Source organism: Stenella coeruleoalba (genome assembly GCF_951394435.1).
Source record: "Stenella coeruleoalba genome assembly, chromosome: X".
Classification (NCBI taxonomy): domain Eukaryota; kingdom Metazoa; phylum Chordata; class Mammalia; order Artiodactyla; family Delphinidae; genus Stenella; species Stenella coeruleoalba.
Window position 1 is genome coordinate 58,528,361 of NC_137152.1, and position 17,988 is coordinate 58,546,348.

Consider the following 17,988-nt stretch of genomic DNA (forward strand, 5'->3'; position numbering starts at 1 on the left):
CAGCTACAGATTTTGCTTTTAGAAAACAAACTTTAAAGCAGCTGTTTTGTTTCCTTGTAAAAGTTTCTGTAAATGCATATACTTGGGTCCCTGATGGACTTAGCTGTTGTGACTTCCAGACTTTTCCAACACTTTAACCCTTATACAATGGAACAAACAAACCTTTATTGTGCCTTGTTTAATGGTTCATGTTTCTACACAGGACAGTAGAATTTAAATTTTTAAAATAATGTATGTATGCTTATAGATATATATATTTTAAAACTTAATTAATGAGCTTTAAAATGTGGGGTGAATCTGTGAGATGAGGTAAGGAAATTTGGCACATTTCAAACAGTATCCTTTAAGTTTTGGTAAATTGTGTAACACAACATATTTTTCCACTGTGATCTACAGGTGCTATCCACATAAGTGGGGGTGGTTAATAGCAAGAATCACTGGAATGTTTCTAGTAAATTAACAGGGACAAGCTCCCCAAATACTCACAACCAAATGTTGATATAGAAGTAAAAATATATACAATACAGTCACTTTTTTGTAGTTTGGCACAATGTTTTACTTCCTTTCCCCTTGGGTAAACAGTGCATAAACTACTTTGTGCAACTGTATGACTTCTAAAGTCTTTTACATAGAACATCAGATTAAAGTTTGCTTCCAAAGACTTATTCCCACACTTTAAAATTCTTTTCTTTAAGCACTTACATGTCAACATACATACCACAAGGCATATTTTGAAAGAAATAAAACACAAACATCAAATGTCTTTCTGGAAAATGGGAGTCTCTTCTTCAAACACAGGTAAAACCCAAAATGCTGTTTCTGCTTTTAGGAGATTGTAGTCGGAATCCCTGCAGAAAAACCAAACAATTTATGCCATCTTAGTTAGCTTTAGTGTATGTCCCACAAAGGGATCATACAATCTAAATTTGTTTACATCATACTAGATGCCGTACGATGCAGAAAAAGATACAAATAGCAGGGGCCACTAGAAAGCACTCCTAATTGCCAAATGATGAGATTTTGTTTTCCAAATTATGCTCTTTTTGCTTAAATGATCTTGGCATTTTTGTCTATATAACTTTTAAATTCTGTTATTCAAAAATTTTCTCACTGCAAAGTCCTTCCCTTCCCCAAGTCATTCAAGAGCATATTTTAGTTGTATTTTCTCAGTAAGTAAAAACTAATGCTGACTAGCAGAAAAAGTAGCCTTGTCAGAATTTATCCCTAGTCAAGCCACTACAAAATTGCCCAATCTTTTGTGTGGCTTAGAGGTATAGGGATTTTCATGCACTTTTTTTCTTTTCGTTTTAATTTGAAAAAGAAGGGAATGGGACAGTTTCTTTCATGCAAACTGCTTTCAAGAGGGAAAAAAATGAGGGACTGCGGGCTTAGCAGAGTAGGAAAGCTAAGGGTGCATCATCTCAGCCATTTTGATGCAGTATTACCTCAGTTTTTCAAAAGAAGCTGTCCCAGCCTCATCCTTGTGGACCTGTTCTCGCTCCATACGCTTTCCCTTACACTTCTCATCTCTCAGGGCCTTGGAGCTGGTTTTGTGACGATATAACTTTTTGTGTGTCGGTCCATTATTGCCTAAAGTGCTCAGGTTATTATACTTTTTATCAAAGAAGGCAGAGCGAGAGTCCTCGTTATAACCAGACATGCTTGCACGACCAGGATCACCTATCGCTGCTTTCCCATTGCTTTTACTCACACCCTTGATGGACCTGTGATTCTTAGTGGCTCCTGGAGAGCCACTGTTGGCCTTTTTCTTAGATTCCTGTGGTGTCCCAGCCAATATTTTGAGGGTTTTTAATTTTAGACTATTGGACTCAGGGGAGTAGAATATATTGGGGTCTCCATGGTGCTCCATGGGTTCGCAAAGGGGCTCTATGGAGGCCATCATGAATCTCTGCACATCTGCCATACCAGAGGCAATGTTGGACAAGATATAAGAAGGCTCCTGAAATTCCCGTTGATCATCATCCAGAAGGTTGTTGGTGTTGGTGCCCATGCTCATGTCACTCCAGCCTGGGCTGCTCTCCTTCCCCAAAGACCAATCTCCAGAAAGTCCCTTCTGACTTGGCATCTTCATAGAGGCCACAGGGCCACTATGCTGGATACATTCAGCCAAAGTCTTCCCTGTGGAGGATATGCTGTTGACTTGGCCTCCTCCACGACCGATGCCAATTTGCATTTTCTCTCCATTGACTGCAGCCATGAATTTCCCTTTCTTTGTTGACTTAGGGACCTGGCGGGAGGTTTTGCCAGGTGGTTTTTCAATCCCTTTGTTGTTGGCTTTGGGGTTTTTTTTCCTGTTGTTTTTCTGAGAAGAGCTTTGGTTCGTAGCCCCACTCTTGTTGGGTGAACTTTTCTTTCTTGATTTTGACACCTTGTTGTTGGTACTCATTTGACCAGATGGATCATTAAACGCTGATAAGCAAGGGGCTTTTTGGAGCAGGCTGACAGAATCCTCATCATTGAACATATGGAACTGAAACTGATGGTTATTTAAAGTAAATCCATCATCCACTTGGACCTGCCGTGAAAGGGTACTGCAGTCCCATTTGATTTTTTCCATATTGCCCAGTATTCCTGGGACACCCTCTTGGAACACCTTTAGTGTTCCTAGTGTCTTGATACTCTCACATCTGGTAATCTGAGGGGAAAGACTGGGGGTGTCAGGTGGGGACATCTCTGAGAGGGAAGAGTGGCGGAATTTGTCAGGAGTGAAGTTGGAGATATCCAGGAGGTCAGTGGACTCCTTTAGTGGTGCTATTTCATCAATGCTCTGCTGGATCACCAGCTTGGGGCTGCAGTGGGCCAGGAAGTCATCAGTGATATCATCATCACCATCCTTTTCACAAGACTTCAAGCTTAAGGAGCAATAATTGCTTGAGTTGACAGAGAGTGGGGCCATGGAATCAAAGCTAAAGAGCCGCCCATCATCCATATTCACTGGACCCTGCTGGAAAGGAAAGCAGGTCTCTCCATTATTAAAGTGACATAATTGATAAGAGTCATCAGATGAGAGCTGGGTGTCTTGCACAGACGCATACAGGACCTTGTTGCAACTACTGCCACTGCTGCTGAGGCAGATCGGATTGTATGTTGTAGCTGTGAGGTTATTTTCCATGGAAACTACTTGGGAGACTCCAAATTCACATGATTGGTTTGGAGCTATCTCCCTTGAGACTGCAGCCATGAATTCCTGGGAGCCAGAAGTAGGTTTGTTGGGCCACACATTTCCATAGTTGCTTGATTCCATTTTGAAGTTTTGGGATGATTGAAGCAGTTCAGACTCAGAAGGCGAGGAAAGCACACAGTCCTGGGCAGGCTGGAGAGGTACAAATGATTTTTCTGTTTGAGTGAGGCTGACTTCATTTTGCTCTGGAGAATGCTGAGTGAAGTATGAAATGCCAGTATTATTTGACAAGTCAGAAGCATCTAACAATGTCTGCAAATACCCTCCAGGGATAACAGGTATATTGTTGGCAACATGAGCAGATGATAGAGGCATTTCAGAAGAGCAAGTGGTTGGTAGGAAAGTAGAATTCTTAGCAACCTTTGTCTCATGAAATTCAGATAGATGTGAACCGTTTGAGGTCCCAGGAATAGCTTCATTCTTTGAATTAGCCTTGGAAGATTGGTCTCCCAAAAGAGGGGTCATTTGAACAACTGGCTTGCTTTCTTGCCCAGCTTTGATTTTCTTGGATTTTAACCTGGCTTCACTTTTAAATTTGATTTTGTTGAGCACTTTCCTCTCTGGCCCCTTAAATTGTGCATCTTGGGCTTTGACTTTCACTGAGTCAGGGCCTGTGATGTCATTTAAATGTGATCCATTTGCACAGCTGGGGGCAGCCAGAGGTGCTGACTTCAGTGTACCTTTCAGGCCTCCATCTTCTTTACGACTACTAGCTTGCCTCTCATCATTGCAGAATGAAACCTGCTTACCACTTGCTGAAGTTTCCATGGATGGGATTCTTTGAATCCTGTGCCTGTTGCCAAGTTTAGATTTTCGTTTGCGAGCAGGTGGCAGGAATGACACCTCAAAGCTACCTGGTTCAAAGCTTTGCTTTTGGCATAAGGGTGTTTTGCTGGAGTCTGCATTGCTGTTTCTCTGCTTTTTCTTCTTTTGCCAGAAGCCCTTCAAGGGGGCCAGCTTGGAATATTTGTTGAGCTGCGTCTCACTCAAATTCACTGTTGTCTCACTGGCATCCACCCTACCCAACTTCACCAGCATGTTCTTCTCACCTTTAAAACGATTGATGATGATATATTTGATAATAACAGGGGGCTCCTTACGAGTTACTTTTCTTCTCTTTTTGGGACACCATTCATCATCATCTTCCTCTTTACAACCACCTGGTAGCCATTCCCTCCTCTCATTTACTTTTTCACCCTCTAGTGAGTCAACATCATATAGATAATCTTCACTATACCTGACTTTTCTCTTGGCTCGCAGCCCATAATTCTGCTGGGAGGAGGAGCTGCCAGAATTAGTGTCCCGAGCCATATAGCGGCTACAGTCCTTGATCTCCCCCATGGCATCATAAGAGACCTCAATGAAGGAACTGTCATCACTAAAATTCCCTGATGCCTCCAAGGAATTGGCAAGATGGCCTTGCTTTGGATTCTTAAATTGCCCTACTTCAGGTCCACTGCATGGTTTATTTAAGGCAGATTTTTCTCCATTATCCTTTGCCTCTTTTTTCCCTACACCTTTGTCTTCCTGGCCTTCTTCTTTGCCTTTCTTCTTGTCCAAGATTTTATCTTCCTCCCCCCAGATAATGCTCACATCAGGGACCTTGAATTGGGAAAGATCACTGCTCTGCTTCAGGGCCCCACTCTTAGACTCCCGCTTGGGGCAGGTAGTGAAGACACTGGGAAAAAAGTTGAATTGGGCATCCTCCTGCATCAAAAGGGTGGTTTTGTCTCGAACGTTGTCCTGGAAGGATTCATATCGAATTTTCAGGGAGCAGACATCACTGCCCAGTGTTGACTCATCATCATCGAACATGTAGTTATCCACATCTTCTTCAGAGAACAGGTTGACAGACAGCTCATTCTTGGAACAGAGGTCAAGAAGTTCAATCTTACTCTCACTAATAAAAGTCTCAAAGTAACCCCAATCCTGATTGGAATTTGCCAGCAAAGCCTCTTCCGTATTGCACTTATCTAATAGTAATGCCTCATAATAACTTTTCTGAGCTGGGTCCTCCAAGTCAATGTCAGGTTTCTCGGCTTCTCGTCTATCTCCTGCCCTTGATTTGTGCAGTGGGAAGCCTAGGAGCTGGTCTGAGAGCAGCTGCTCTCCATATTTCATGTTTTCTCCAGCATTAATACACTGAATCCCTATATCAGAGACTGCACAAGTTTCATAATCCCTATTTAGATCACTGACTTTTAGACTGATCCCTGGCTCAGGATCTACTGCATCCTTGGATTCCATGAAGCAGCCCAAGCAAGTCCGGCTTGGCTGCATGAGGCACTCCCCATTCAGAGCTGACATGCCTGCAGGCTCCATTATGGCAAATGGAGCTTTCTCACACTCATTGGGCAGTGACCATGTGTTCAGGCCTTTTGAAACACCAGATGTAAGGGAGATGGCATTCACAGAAGCACTATTAGCAGCATGCTCAGGTGCTTCAATCAGGCCCAAAGGAGAGGGAGGGCTCTGCATACAGGGCTTCTTAGAGGGCAGAGGCAGGAGACCTCTGGGATACATCAGGTTCTCTTTTTGAGCCACCAGTATAGGCTGGATTGGTGTAGCAGCATCTAGAGCTGCAAATGACTTCATTGCCACATCCTGGTCCTCTGAATCTAGAGAAAAGGGGAAAAATGACAGAAATAAAGTTAAAGGTATTAGACCAGACTCATTAACTCTCTTTCCCTTGATCAGTTTCTGGTACTTGATCTTATGATATAAAATCTAAGCTTCAGCTTCTCTAACTTTAGAAGTAGAAACTACAGAGTTAAAGAACAACCTTGATTTTATATTGAACATTCATGCGAGTGAAAAATAATATTTTTTAGGTTCAGCTTTTTCTTCAGACACACATGGCACTCTCCTCAGAAATGAGGAAAAAATTGGATTGCTTGATCAACTGGAAAGTCAAATCTTTCAGGGTGGGAAAATGCTGAGATGGGATATATTCATGGTTTTGAACTATGAGGCATAGTCCTATCCTTCAGACCTCACCTATGTTTTGGAAGCTCCTACTGAGTCTAAACATTCCAAACTTCACATCAGAGCATATTTCTAATTCACCAGGAATTTAGAGGAACTTAAGTATCCATTTGATAGAGATGATTTGGGAGAGCAAAGAGGTTGGATTTGATACCTCTTAGAGACACTTCTAGTCCAGTTAGAGATCTGGTGGAATAAAGTTTAGGATTAACTCCTATCTCAGAGGCATCCTAGACTTAACTTGCCCCAGCTCTGTGGATACTGAAAATCTATAGTACTAACAAAGGACTACTGGGAGAGATATTACATACCACAATTAAATTCCCTTACCATTTTCCTTGACCCCATTAATCATAGTGTTTTCTCCATTGGCTGAGGCAACAACAGCCTTATCTTGTTGGTTATCCATGAATGGAACCTCTTATTGTTTCATTCCAAGTCCAAATGCTGTCCAACCTGCACATTTCAAATACATAATATCAGTCATCAAATTTTCTTCTCTGTTTTAAGCTCATTTCAGCTAGAGAGGTTTTAAAGTGTTCACTGGAATTTACCTATTTCCAGACTGGTTTCATAGCCACTATTGTTTTTGTTTCATATTTTATACCTACTATATAAGTCAATTTGGAAACTCACACTTCATTCACACATTCTAGATCCTTCTGTCTCCTCTAGGCTACCATACCATTCAAAACTGAAATCTGAGGAAGCAGGCAAACTTACATCTTCTTCCAGATAGTAATACATTTAACCTAATCATGGTCATCCAATTAGGAAGGACGCAAAGTAGAGCCCAGACTAACCTGAGACAAGGGGTGTGTACATGTGGAGATTGGCTTTATTTCTGTTTGTCTCATCTCTAATTCAGATGATCATAAGCTCTTAACAAAACAAGCCAATTCGTATATACACACATATACATCACATTCATATTTTCTCTGTGCTTAAAATTTGACTGCTAAGTATGAAAGAGGTAGAGAATTCCTTCCATGATTTCTTGGCTTTCATGACCTGAGCTCTGGTTTTGACAAATATTTCTCCAAGCCCACAGCAGGATTTTTAAATGTGACTACAAAGAAGATCTGGAATTTCTGAAAATGTCCCAGCATTATCTGGTATTTTTAGTGTATAGAACACATATCTATAGCCCCTCATGTCTTGCCCACCTACTTGGAGGGTAGGTATATGCAAAATGATATGAGGCACAGCCACTCAAGGTGGAGGTCTCTACCATGTGCCACTACAGCATCTATAAATCTCTATTTATTCCAAACCCCCTTTCTCTAGACCTTTTCCTCAGCCAAGGATCCATCCCTTTATTAAAAAGCATAGACTACTTTACTGATGGCCAAGCAGCTATTACAAAAATCTCAACTGTATATTCACTTACTCTAAAACATGCAAATACTATAAAAGGTAGGTCCAGCATTGCGGGAATAAGACAGTTTTAAATGATTCAATCTTTATACCCTAAAGCCTATCTGGGCCTATTTCCTTATCTGTAAAATAAGAAGTTTGTATTAGGCAATCACTCAGTGTTTTAAAAGTTAGATGATCTTGGGTTCCCCTAATATTTATATATCATAATTGCCCAACTTTCTTCTCATTTTATATAAGACCTGACTTGAGAGTAGCCAATAAAACCACAGGTGTCAGGAAAAAGAGAAAGAGATGCTTACTTGTTGTATTTACACAGAAAGAAGGGCTGGAGATTTCTAAAAGGTAGAGATGCTTGGCTAACAATGTCAAAGTCACCATCCTTTGGCAAGGAGGGCTCATTTGTGGTGGAATCGAATGAACAGATCAGATGGTTGAGCCTCTGCTTCAGAGAGGACCCTATGGGCAGATGGAATCATACTGTCATCATGGATTACTCTGTGTATCTTTTTTAAAAAAGGAACTCAGTAGAACTTCAGGTATCATTTTACTCTTCTTTAACCCCTCCACTAATTGTATCTTGCCAAGGACTTGATAAGGGGCAAATTATTTGTAGATTTCAATAACTTAGTGGCTTCTTGCCCCTTATGCCTAAGGCTAACTACAAGGAAGTCCATTTTTAATCACCAGGAAGACCAAGGCACAGAGAAACAAAAAATAAAATAAAGTCACAAAATAACATAATGGCAGATCTAACAAAGGAACCCAAGTCTCCAGACCAAGAAACCAGGTGTTTTTTTCTTAGAACACAAATGCTTTCTCTATTCTTACCACTTCCAAACCCTGGCCAAAACAAGGCTGTAGAGATATGTTTCCACAGGTTACTGATCTATACTTATACCCCCTTTCAGGTAATGAAATAAAGAACAGCTGCCTCAGACAAGTATTGATTATTAGCAAAAATTAATGTACCATAAAATATATATAGGAGCAATGCACTTAAGTATCAAGAATTATCCAATCTTGTCAGACATGACAAGAATACTGTGTCATGGGACATATTAGTGCCACTGTAACTCTACTCTGGGATGTTATTTCCCTAAGAACATATATTTCCTCTCAGAAAAATCTGTCCAAGCACCCAGGATTTATGGCTCTGCAGTAAATGGAATCTTAAAGGGTTGAGAACAGAGGAAATATGCTTTGGCAAAAGATAAAGAAGAGGTGGAGAGGGGTATGGGAGCTTGATAAGTTGGGAAGGGGAGAGGAAGGGAGCACTAGGTGCTGGGCTGGATAGAGTTACAGAAGTTATCTCATTTTGTACTAACAATCACCTTGTAAGGTTGGTTCTACTAGGTTCTTTTTTTTTTTCTTTCTTTTTCTGGGCTGCACAGTGTGGCTGGATCTCTGACCAGGGATCACTAGACCACCAGGCAACTCCCTTATTTTTTTCAAAAGGGCAAACTGAGTATCATAGATACTAACTTAGATACTAACAGAGGTACTATATTAGATATTAACTTAATGATTATCAATTATTTGGGCTTGTTTTTTCTACAGAATTAGAAGGCTAAATCCTGAGCAGACAATCCTTCAGTTCTTTCCTATGACTTTTCAAATCTTAGCTCTAAATGACACAACTTAAAGGTATGTATTTTCCCACATTTTTATTTATTTATACCTTGGCTGCTTATAAAAATGATTCATGAGAGGGATTATAATTCTTTATAGCTACAATACAAACAGCTCTGGGCTTGCTTTAGCTCTTCTCAACTGATCAGCATTTTAAGATAGCAAATTTTGTGAGGTTATTAAAATCTATTTTGAGCTAAAGTTGATTAACACTTTTGGAATAATGTACAATAAGTTGCTTTGCTGATCATGGTAAATCATACAGTGTGTAATGGCACTGATCTAACATTAGCATGGAGACAGGTATTTTGAAGCAAGAAAATGCTCATTTAAAGTGGAAAAGCAACCACTCCTACTTGGCTTTCCCCTCAGTTGGGCCTGAAGAGGGCTCATAGATCCTGTCCCAGTAGGCTGCTATGCTCTTGCCCAAAGGTCTTTAAGGCTCAGGTCTTCTCTTCACCTCCCCTCTATACTCCCAGTCTAGATGACCCACACGAGCATTTGTGTTGGGGGCTGTCCTTGGCCTTTCCCAGCTGAAAAAAGTAATAAGGAAAGAAAGTATATCATATTTCTGCCTATGGACCTGGGACAACATAGCCTTTGGGACTGGAGTAGTGCTGATCTCTAGAATACCAGTTTAAATCAATTCAACAAATTGACTATGTACTACCTGTGGTCGTGGTGGTGTACCAGAAACTGTAGTAGAAAAGACAGGTGACTGAGACTAGATCCATGTTCTCAAGGTGCTCAGAGTCTATGGGGGAAAACAAGCCATAGACAAATTCTAATAAATATATAATATACTGAAAGAGAGGCAAAAAGTTTCTACAGGAGTTCAAAATGGAGAGAAATTATTCCACTTCTAGAGAGGAGGGAAATCAGTGAAGCCTTCACTAATAGCAGCAGCATTTGAGATGGACCTTGAAGGATGGTCTTTCAGGAGGTGAGGATGGAAAAGTATAGAGGAGAGAAAGGCATTCCAGGCTGAAGGAACTTCATGAGATGCCATGAGTCTCTCCCTACTCCAGTCTATCTAAACAACTGCTACAGAATCATAGGCCTGACAACTTTCCTTGCATATAACACCCTTTTCAATCAATATTCAACTTCTCAAGTTGTATTCTCCTTTCATTCTCTTCACCTCCCCTCTATACTCCCAAATATTCTAACTCTCTCTGTTTCATTAATATGCTAGACCATTTTTTGCTTCCAGGAGTCTTGCTCTTGATATTCTCTCTGCCTGGAATGCCTCTCCCCACTCTTTCCCCTTCCTCTATTCCTTCCCTTCTTCCCCCCGCTTCCAGCTTCTCTTTCATCTCCCTCTCCTATTCCCTACTCAAAGTCTCCCTGACACTTTCCTTGACTCTTCCCACCCCAAACAAAATTTGTCCCTTCCCTTCTCTGGTTCCCAAAGAACTTTGCTCTCCTCTGTGTTTATCACCTTATATAAACATTACTTCTTTATATCTGATACCCTCAAAAGACTAAGCACCCCTCACCTCCACAGAGCTTAGCCCAAACAGTGCTTAGAACATGGTATATACTCTGTAAAAGATGACTAGAAGATGATGTTGAATGGTAGGAAAAGATGGCGGAGAATTTGGGGAACAGTAGTGGTTGGCTAAAATACAGTAAGTTCCCTATGTTCAAACGAGTTCTGTTCCGAGAGCACGTCTGTTAAGTCCAATTTGTTCGTAAGTCCAACAAAGTTAGCCTAGGTACCCAACTAACACAATCAGCTATATAGTACTGTACTGTAATAGGTTTATAATACTTTTCACACAAATAATACATAAAAAATAAACAAACACAAAAGTAAAGAAAACATTTTTAATCTTACAGTGCAGTACTTTGAAAAGTACAGTAGTACTGTACAACAGCTGGCATACAGAAGCTGGCATCGAGTAAACACGCAAGAAGAGTTACTGACTGGAGGAGGGAGAGGAGGTGGGAGATGGTAGAGCTGAAGGATTCTCAGCAATAGGAGATGGAGGACAAGCTGCAATTTCACTCACGCCTGACATTGATGGCACAGGTTCTGGTTCCTTGCTGGATTCAATTCTATCTACCCTCTTGAAAAAACGATCCAGTGATATCTAGGTAGTAGCTCTTTTTTCTCGTCATAGATGACACGGTAGCACTGGATTGCATTGTGAACGGCTGCTGCAACCTTAGTGTACCATTCTAGGTTCGGATCCTGTGCCTCAAATATTAACAGTGCCTCCTCAAATAAAGAAAATCCCCTTGCCATTTCCTGCATCGTGAATCTCTTCAGTTCTTCAGTTACTTCTTCTTCCTCTCGTCTCTCTTAGTCCTTTCTCTGGGCCTCCATTTCCATCAGGTTTTCATTAGTAAGCTCCTCGTGTTGCACAGCAAGGAGTCCGATGAAGTCGTCCTCTTGCAGATCTAGCTCCAGCTTCTCACTGAGGGTCACTAAGTTGCTGAAGACCTCTTTGGACTCCTCATCCACCTTCTCAAATCCATGAAAATCGTGAACAAATTGCGGGCAAAAGTTCTTCCAAACCCCATTCATGGTGACTGGCGTAACCTCACGCCAAACAAAGTCAATGTTTTTTATGGCCTTGTAGATGTTATAGTACTTCCAAAATTGTCACAAGGTTGATCCTGATTCATCACTTGCCTTTACTGCCTAATGAAAAGTGTGACATAAATAATATTTCTTGAAAGTCACTATAACTCCTTGGTCCATAGGTTGGATGAACGACATAGTATTCGGTGGCAGATGCACTACTTTGACATTGGGATGAAAGTCGTCCATGAATGGGGGTTGGCCGGGAGCACTGTCAAGCAGCAAAAGAATGTTGAATGGGACGTCCTTCTCCAAGCAATATTTCTCTACCTCCAGGATAAAGTGGTGGAAAAACCAGTCCTGGAAAATGGCCTGTGTAATCCAGGCTTTGGGGTTACTCTTCCACACAACAGGAAGAGAGCCCTTGGCTATGTTTTTAAGGGTTCTTGTGTTCTCTGAATGATAAACTAAGAGAGGCTTCAGCTTCATATCGCCGGAAGCATTGCCACCAAATAACAGAGTTAGCCTATCCTTTGCTGCTTTATAGCCTGGCACCAACTTTTCCTCCTTACTGATGTAACTTTGGTCTGGCATCCTCTTCCAGGACAGTCCTGTCTCATCCATATTAAAAACATGCTTGGGTAAATACGTGCCTTCATCAATAATTTCTAGTAGCATTTCAGGAAACTGCCAGGCAGCTACCATAGCTGCAGTCACTGCCTCACCACTTTTACTTCGTGAATGTTGGCTCTAGCTTTGAACCAATGAAACCAGCCATGGCTGGCATTAAAATATGCACCCTCTGATTTTTCTCCGTGTTTCTTCTTCAAGTCTTCATAAAGGCTTTTAGCTTTCTCTCGAATCAGCATTAAGCTGAGCAGGACTCGATGCTGATGCTGATCCTGCATCCACATACTGAGAAGTTTCTCCTTCTCCTCCATCACTTTTCCATGTTTCAACATTATTGTTGACATGATCAGCACAGCAGACTTCACATGTTCCATGTTCTTGTCCTTGTTCTTTAGAATCGTGCCGATGGTTGAATGATTCATGTTATAAGAATGAGCGACGTCTACCATCTTTTCACCTCGCTCCACTCTCTCAGTTACTTTCACTTTTCTTTCCACTGTTATCACTTGGCACTTTTTAGCAGTACCAGCTACATCACCTCTGCTTTTATGCTTGCTTCCGGACATCCTGGGCTGAAATATAGATATTGCACTACTGTACTCTATACAGTACTGTAAAGTACACAAAAGCATGACCACTTGTAGAGGATGCATGCATGTAACAGTGTACACCAGACACATGAACTAACTTACATGAATGGACATGCAAACACATGTTCGCATCTTTGAAAGTTTGCAACTTGAAGGTTCGTATGTAGGGGACTTACTGTATCAGGTACACATAAGAAGATATGATTGAAAAGGTAAGAACTATACTCTGGGGCTTCCCTGGTGGCGCAGTGGTTGAGAGTCCGCCTGCCAATGCAGGGGACACGGGTTTGTGCCCCAGTCCAGGAAGATCCCACATGCCGCGGAGCGGCTGGGCCCTTGAGCCATGGCCGCTGAGCCTGCGCGTCTGAAGCCTGTGCTCCGCAACGGGAGAGGCCACAACAGTGAGGGGCCCATGTACAGCAAAAAAAAAAAATAAATAAATAAATAAATAAAAGAACTGTACTCTGGAGGCCACCCAAATCCTAACTCAGGAAGACACTGAGGGATTTGAGCAGAGGAATGCTATGATTAGAACATTAGGACCAGTGAGGGTGGGAGAATCAGAGTTAAGAAAATAGGTTAGGAGATGCGACGTTCAGGTGTGAGTAGTCAAGAAGATTAGAATTAGGGAGGAGGAAATAAAAATGGAAAGAAGATGTTAAATTTGAGTAGAACTGCAGAGGTGTGCTGCATAGATTTGGAAAATGATTTCGATGTGGCAGGCAAGGGAGCAGATTTGGAAAATGATTTAGATGTGGCAGGCAAGGGAGCAGGAATTGGCATATAGAGAGAAGACAGAGGTCAAGGAGTTAATAGATGGTTGTAAAAGGAGCATTAGGGGTGGTTGGATTCCAGGTTAGAGTAGCCTTAGAAATACAGTGCCAGGATGTTCAAGGTGAGTAATAAGCCAGTTGTGAGGTCCAACATCGATAATGGAGCTGACAAAGGTCTTAGCTGTCATACTGGAAAGGAGGCAACTGACCAGCAAGCTGTTATAGATCTACAGGTTCGGTTAGGGACTGAAATGGATCAATGAGATAGGACTGTTGTAGCGAACAGGTCCACAGAAGGTTTCCAGGTTAGCCTAGCCAAGATCTATCTAGTCTAATCTTCCCAGTTTAGCTCCAGTCAGTTGATGGATGACAGAATCAGCATTAGTACAGAGAGCACATACTTACCCATAATGCTACCTGGCTAATTCAATTTTCTAATATTTACCAGGATTTAATGATACTAGGTTAGAAATATGGAGGTATGATGCCTTTAAGTACAGAAAACATGCTTAAAAGAGGAGCCGTATAAGTTTAAAAATATTAAGGATGTGTATATGTCCATGACTCTCTCTCGCCCCGTCACAGCTCACCCTTCCCCCTCCCCATAACCTCAAGTCCGTTCTCTAGGAGGTCTGCGTCTTTATTCCTGCCTTACCCCTAGGTTCTTCATGACATTTTTTTTTTTCTTAAATTCCATATATATGTGTTAGCATACTGTATTTGTCTTTTTCGTTCTGACTTACTTCACTGTGTATGACAGACTCTAGGTCTATCCACCTCATTACAAATAGCTCAATTTTATACAAACGTAGTAAGGTAGATAGCTAGAGGGAAGCAGCCGCATGGCACGGGGATATTGGCTCGGTGCTCTGTGACAGCCTGGAGGGGTGGGATAGGGAGGGTGGGAGGGAGGGAGACGCAAGAGGGAAGAGATATGGGAACATATGTATATGTATAACTGATTCACTTTGTTATAAAGCAGAAACTAACACACCATTGTAAAGTAATTATACCCCAATAAAGATGTTAATAAAAAAATAAAATTAAAAAAAAATATATTAAGGATGAGAGAGACATCAAAAAAAGATGATCACAGTAAAACGCTAAAAAGAATTCTATATATCTCAAAAGTATGGTATGAATCTATGTTATCTCTCATGATAAAGATTCCAAAATTCAAAAGATATGCACGGCTCTATTTACAATAGCCAGGACATGGAAGGAACCTAAGTGTCCATCGACAAATGAATGGATAAAGAAGATGTGGTACATATGGAATGGAATATTACTCAGCCATAAAACAAATGAAATTGAGTTATTTGTAGTGAGGTGGATGGACCTAGAGACTGTCATACAGAGTGAAGTAAATCAGAAAGAGAAAAACAAATACCATATGCTAAAACATATATATGGAATCTTAAAAAAAAAATGGTTCTGAAGAACCTAGGGGCAGGACAGGAATAAAGATGCAGAGGTAGAGAATGGACTTGAGGACACGGGGAGGGGAAAGGGTAAGCTGGGACGAAGTGAGAGAGTGGCATGGAGATATATACACTACCAAATGTAAAATATATAGCTAGTGGGAAGCAGCTGCACAGCACAGGGAGATCAGCTTGGTGCTTTGTGTCCACTTAGAGGGGTGGGATAGGGAGGGTGGCAGGGAGATGCAAGAGGGAGGGGACATGGGGATATATGTATAGCTGATTCACTTTGTTATAAAGCAGAAACTAACATACCATTGTAAAGCAATTATACTCCAATAAAGATGTTTAAAAAAAAGTTATGCACAGAAAACTCATATAAGAAGTGATATCGCATGGCACAGGGATATTGGCTCGGTGCTTTGTGACAGCCTGGAGGGGTGGGATAGGGAGGGTGGGAGGGAGGGAGACGCAAGAGGGAAGACATATGGGAACATATGTTTATGTATGACTGATTCACTTTGTTATAAAGCAGAAACTAACACACCATTGTAAAGCAATTATACCCCAATAAAGACGTTAAAAAAAAAAAAAGAAGTGATATCACATAATGGATGGAGTATAACCACTAACTAGCTGGGTGTCCTCAGGTAAGCTCCTTTCCCTCTCTGGTCCTCAGTTTTATCAGCTATACAATAAGAGAATTGAAGCAAATTATATCTAAGGGTCTTCCTAACTTTGAGCAATCTATAATTCATTTAATTTTTTTTTTATTAAAAGAATGAAATTCGGGGATTCCCTGGTGGCGCAGTGGTTGAGAGTCCGCCTGCCGATGCAGGGGACATGGGTTCGTGCCCCGGTCCGGGAAGATCCCACATGCCGCGGAGCGGCTGGGCCCGTGAGCCATGGCCGCTGAGCCTGCGCGTCCGGAGCCTGTGCTCCGCAACGGGAGAGGCCACAACAGTGAGAGGCCTGCATACCGCAAAAAAAAAAAAAAAAAAAAGAAATTCCATGTACAAGGAAAAAAATCACATATATTAAGAGTTCTGATTTAAGTTTTGTGTGATACTGAGGTAATCGTATAATGCACACCTGAGGGAACTCTTTACTCTCTTCCTTCTCATGTCCCTTCCTGTATTTGTCTGATTTTTGTACATTCCCACCCCAGTCCTGCCAGATGCAGCAAATAGGGTGCTGCTGCTGATGACAGGGCTCTGTATGTTCTTTCTGCCTTAATTTTTGGCAGCCATCAGTTTAAGGGAGGGGTCCTCTTTGCTATTAGGCTCCTGGGCAGCAGCTATAGTGGCTGCATTTTGGCATAGCTCAGTGGTTCAACATTTGGCTCTCCCTTCCTCTTACTTTTCCCTCCCTCACTACTTTTATCTGCACCATCCTTTGTGATATCACCCTAAAGGAATTTCCAAAAAGAGCAAGTGCATAGGATCAAAAATCAATGAGAAAGCATGTGAAAATGCATTGTCTATGTTAAAGCACTACACAAATGCCAGAAAACCTAGTATGCAATAAGACCTGAATTAGGGGTGGACAGAAACAAGCAGAGGCATTCATGGGCTGAAGCTGGGAATAGACAGCCTCCCCACCAGTCTTTAGCTAATTCTTTGATGAGCGCTAGTAGTTTTCTGGTAGCATCTTTAGGATTTTCTATGTATAGTATCATGTCATCTGCAAACAGTGACAGTTTTACTTCTTTTCCAGTTTGGATTCCTTTTATTTCTTTTTCTTCTCTGCCATGGCTAGGACTTCCAAAGCTATGTTGAATAATAGTGGTGAACGTGGACATCCTTCTCTTGTTCCTGATCTTAGAGGAAATGCTTTCAGTTTTTCACCAATGAGAATAATATTTGTGGTGGGTTTGTCATATATGGCCTTTATTATGTTGAGGTAGGTTCACTCTATGCCCACTTTCTGGGGAGATTTTATCATAAATGGGTGTTTTTCTGCATCTATTGAGATGATCATATGGTTTTTATTCTTCAATTTGTTGATGTGGTGTATCACACTGATTGATTTGCGAATATTGAAAAATCCTTGCATCCCTGGGATAAATCCCACTTGATCATCGTGTATGATCCTTTTAATGTGCTGTCGGATTCTGTTTGCTAGTATTTGTTTGAAGATTTTTGCTTCTATGTTTGTCAGTGATACTGGCCTGTAATTTTCTTTTTTTTGTGATATCTGGTTTTGGTATCAGGTTAATGTGCCCTCGTAGAATGAGCTTGGGAGTATTCCTTCCTCTGTAAATTTCTGGAAGAGTTTCAGAAGGGTAGGTGTTAACTTTTCTCTAAATGTTTGATAGAATTCGCCTGTGAAGGCATCTGGTCCTGGACTTTTGTTTGTTGGAAGATTTTTTTTTTTTTTTTTTTTTTTTGCGGTACGTGGGCCTCCCGCTATTGTGGCCTCTCGCGTTGCGGAGCACAGGCTCCGGACGCGCAGGCTCAGCGGCCATGGCCCACGGGCCCACGGGCCCAGCCGCTCCGCGGCATGTGGGATCTTCCCAGACCGGGGCACGAACCCGTGTCCCCTGCATCGGCAGGCGGACTCTCAATCACTGCGCCACCAGGGAAGCCCCTGTTGGAAGATTTTTAATCACAGTTTCAATTTCAGTACTTGTGACTGGTCTGTTCATATTTTCTATTTCTTCCTGGTTCAGTCCTGGAAGGTTGTAGCTTTCTAAGAAGCTGCCCATTTCTTCTAGGTTGTCCATTTTATTGGCATATAGTTGCCTGTAAGAGACTCTCATAATCCTTTGTATTTCTGTGGTGTCAGTTGAAACTTCTTTTTCATTTCTACTTTTATTGATTTGAGTCTTCCCCCTTTTTTTCTTGAT

The 17,988-nt window shown here is 41.5% G+C and overlaps 1 protein-coding gene across 1 annotated transcript in view; it reads right to left on the reverse strand.

Moving 5' to 3' along the window:
• Window positions 1-754: 754 nt before the first annotated feature.
• The window catches only part of NEXMIF (neurite extension and migration factor), a gene marked incomplete at its 3' end in the record, with an annotated part of 144,272 nt that continues 127,038 nt past the window's right edge, over window positions 755-17,988 (reverse strand). The window contains exons 2-4 of the mRNA XM_079910228.1: window positions 6,518-6,643; window positions 1,446-5,820; window positions 755-848 (exon numbers count right to left, since the gene is read on the reverse strand). Coding sequence (XP_079766354.1) covers window positions 755-848; window positions 1,446-5,820; window positions 6,518-6,596 — 4,548 coding nt within the window. The 5' untranslated portion in view covers window positions 6,597-6,643. The remainder of the gene's footprint in view (window positions 849-1,445; window positions 5,821-6,517; window positions 6,644-17,988) is intronic.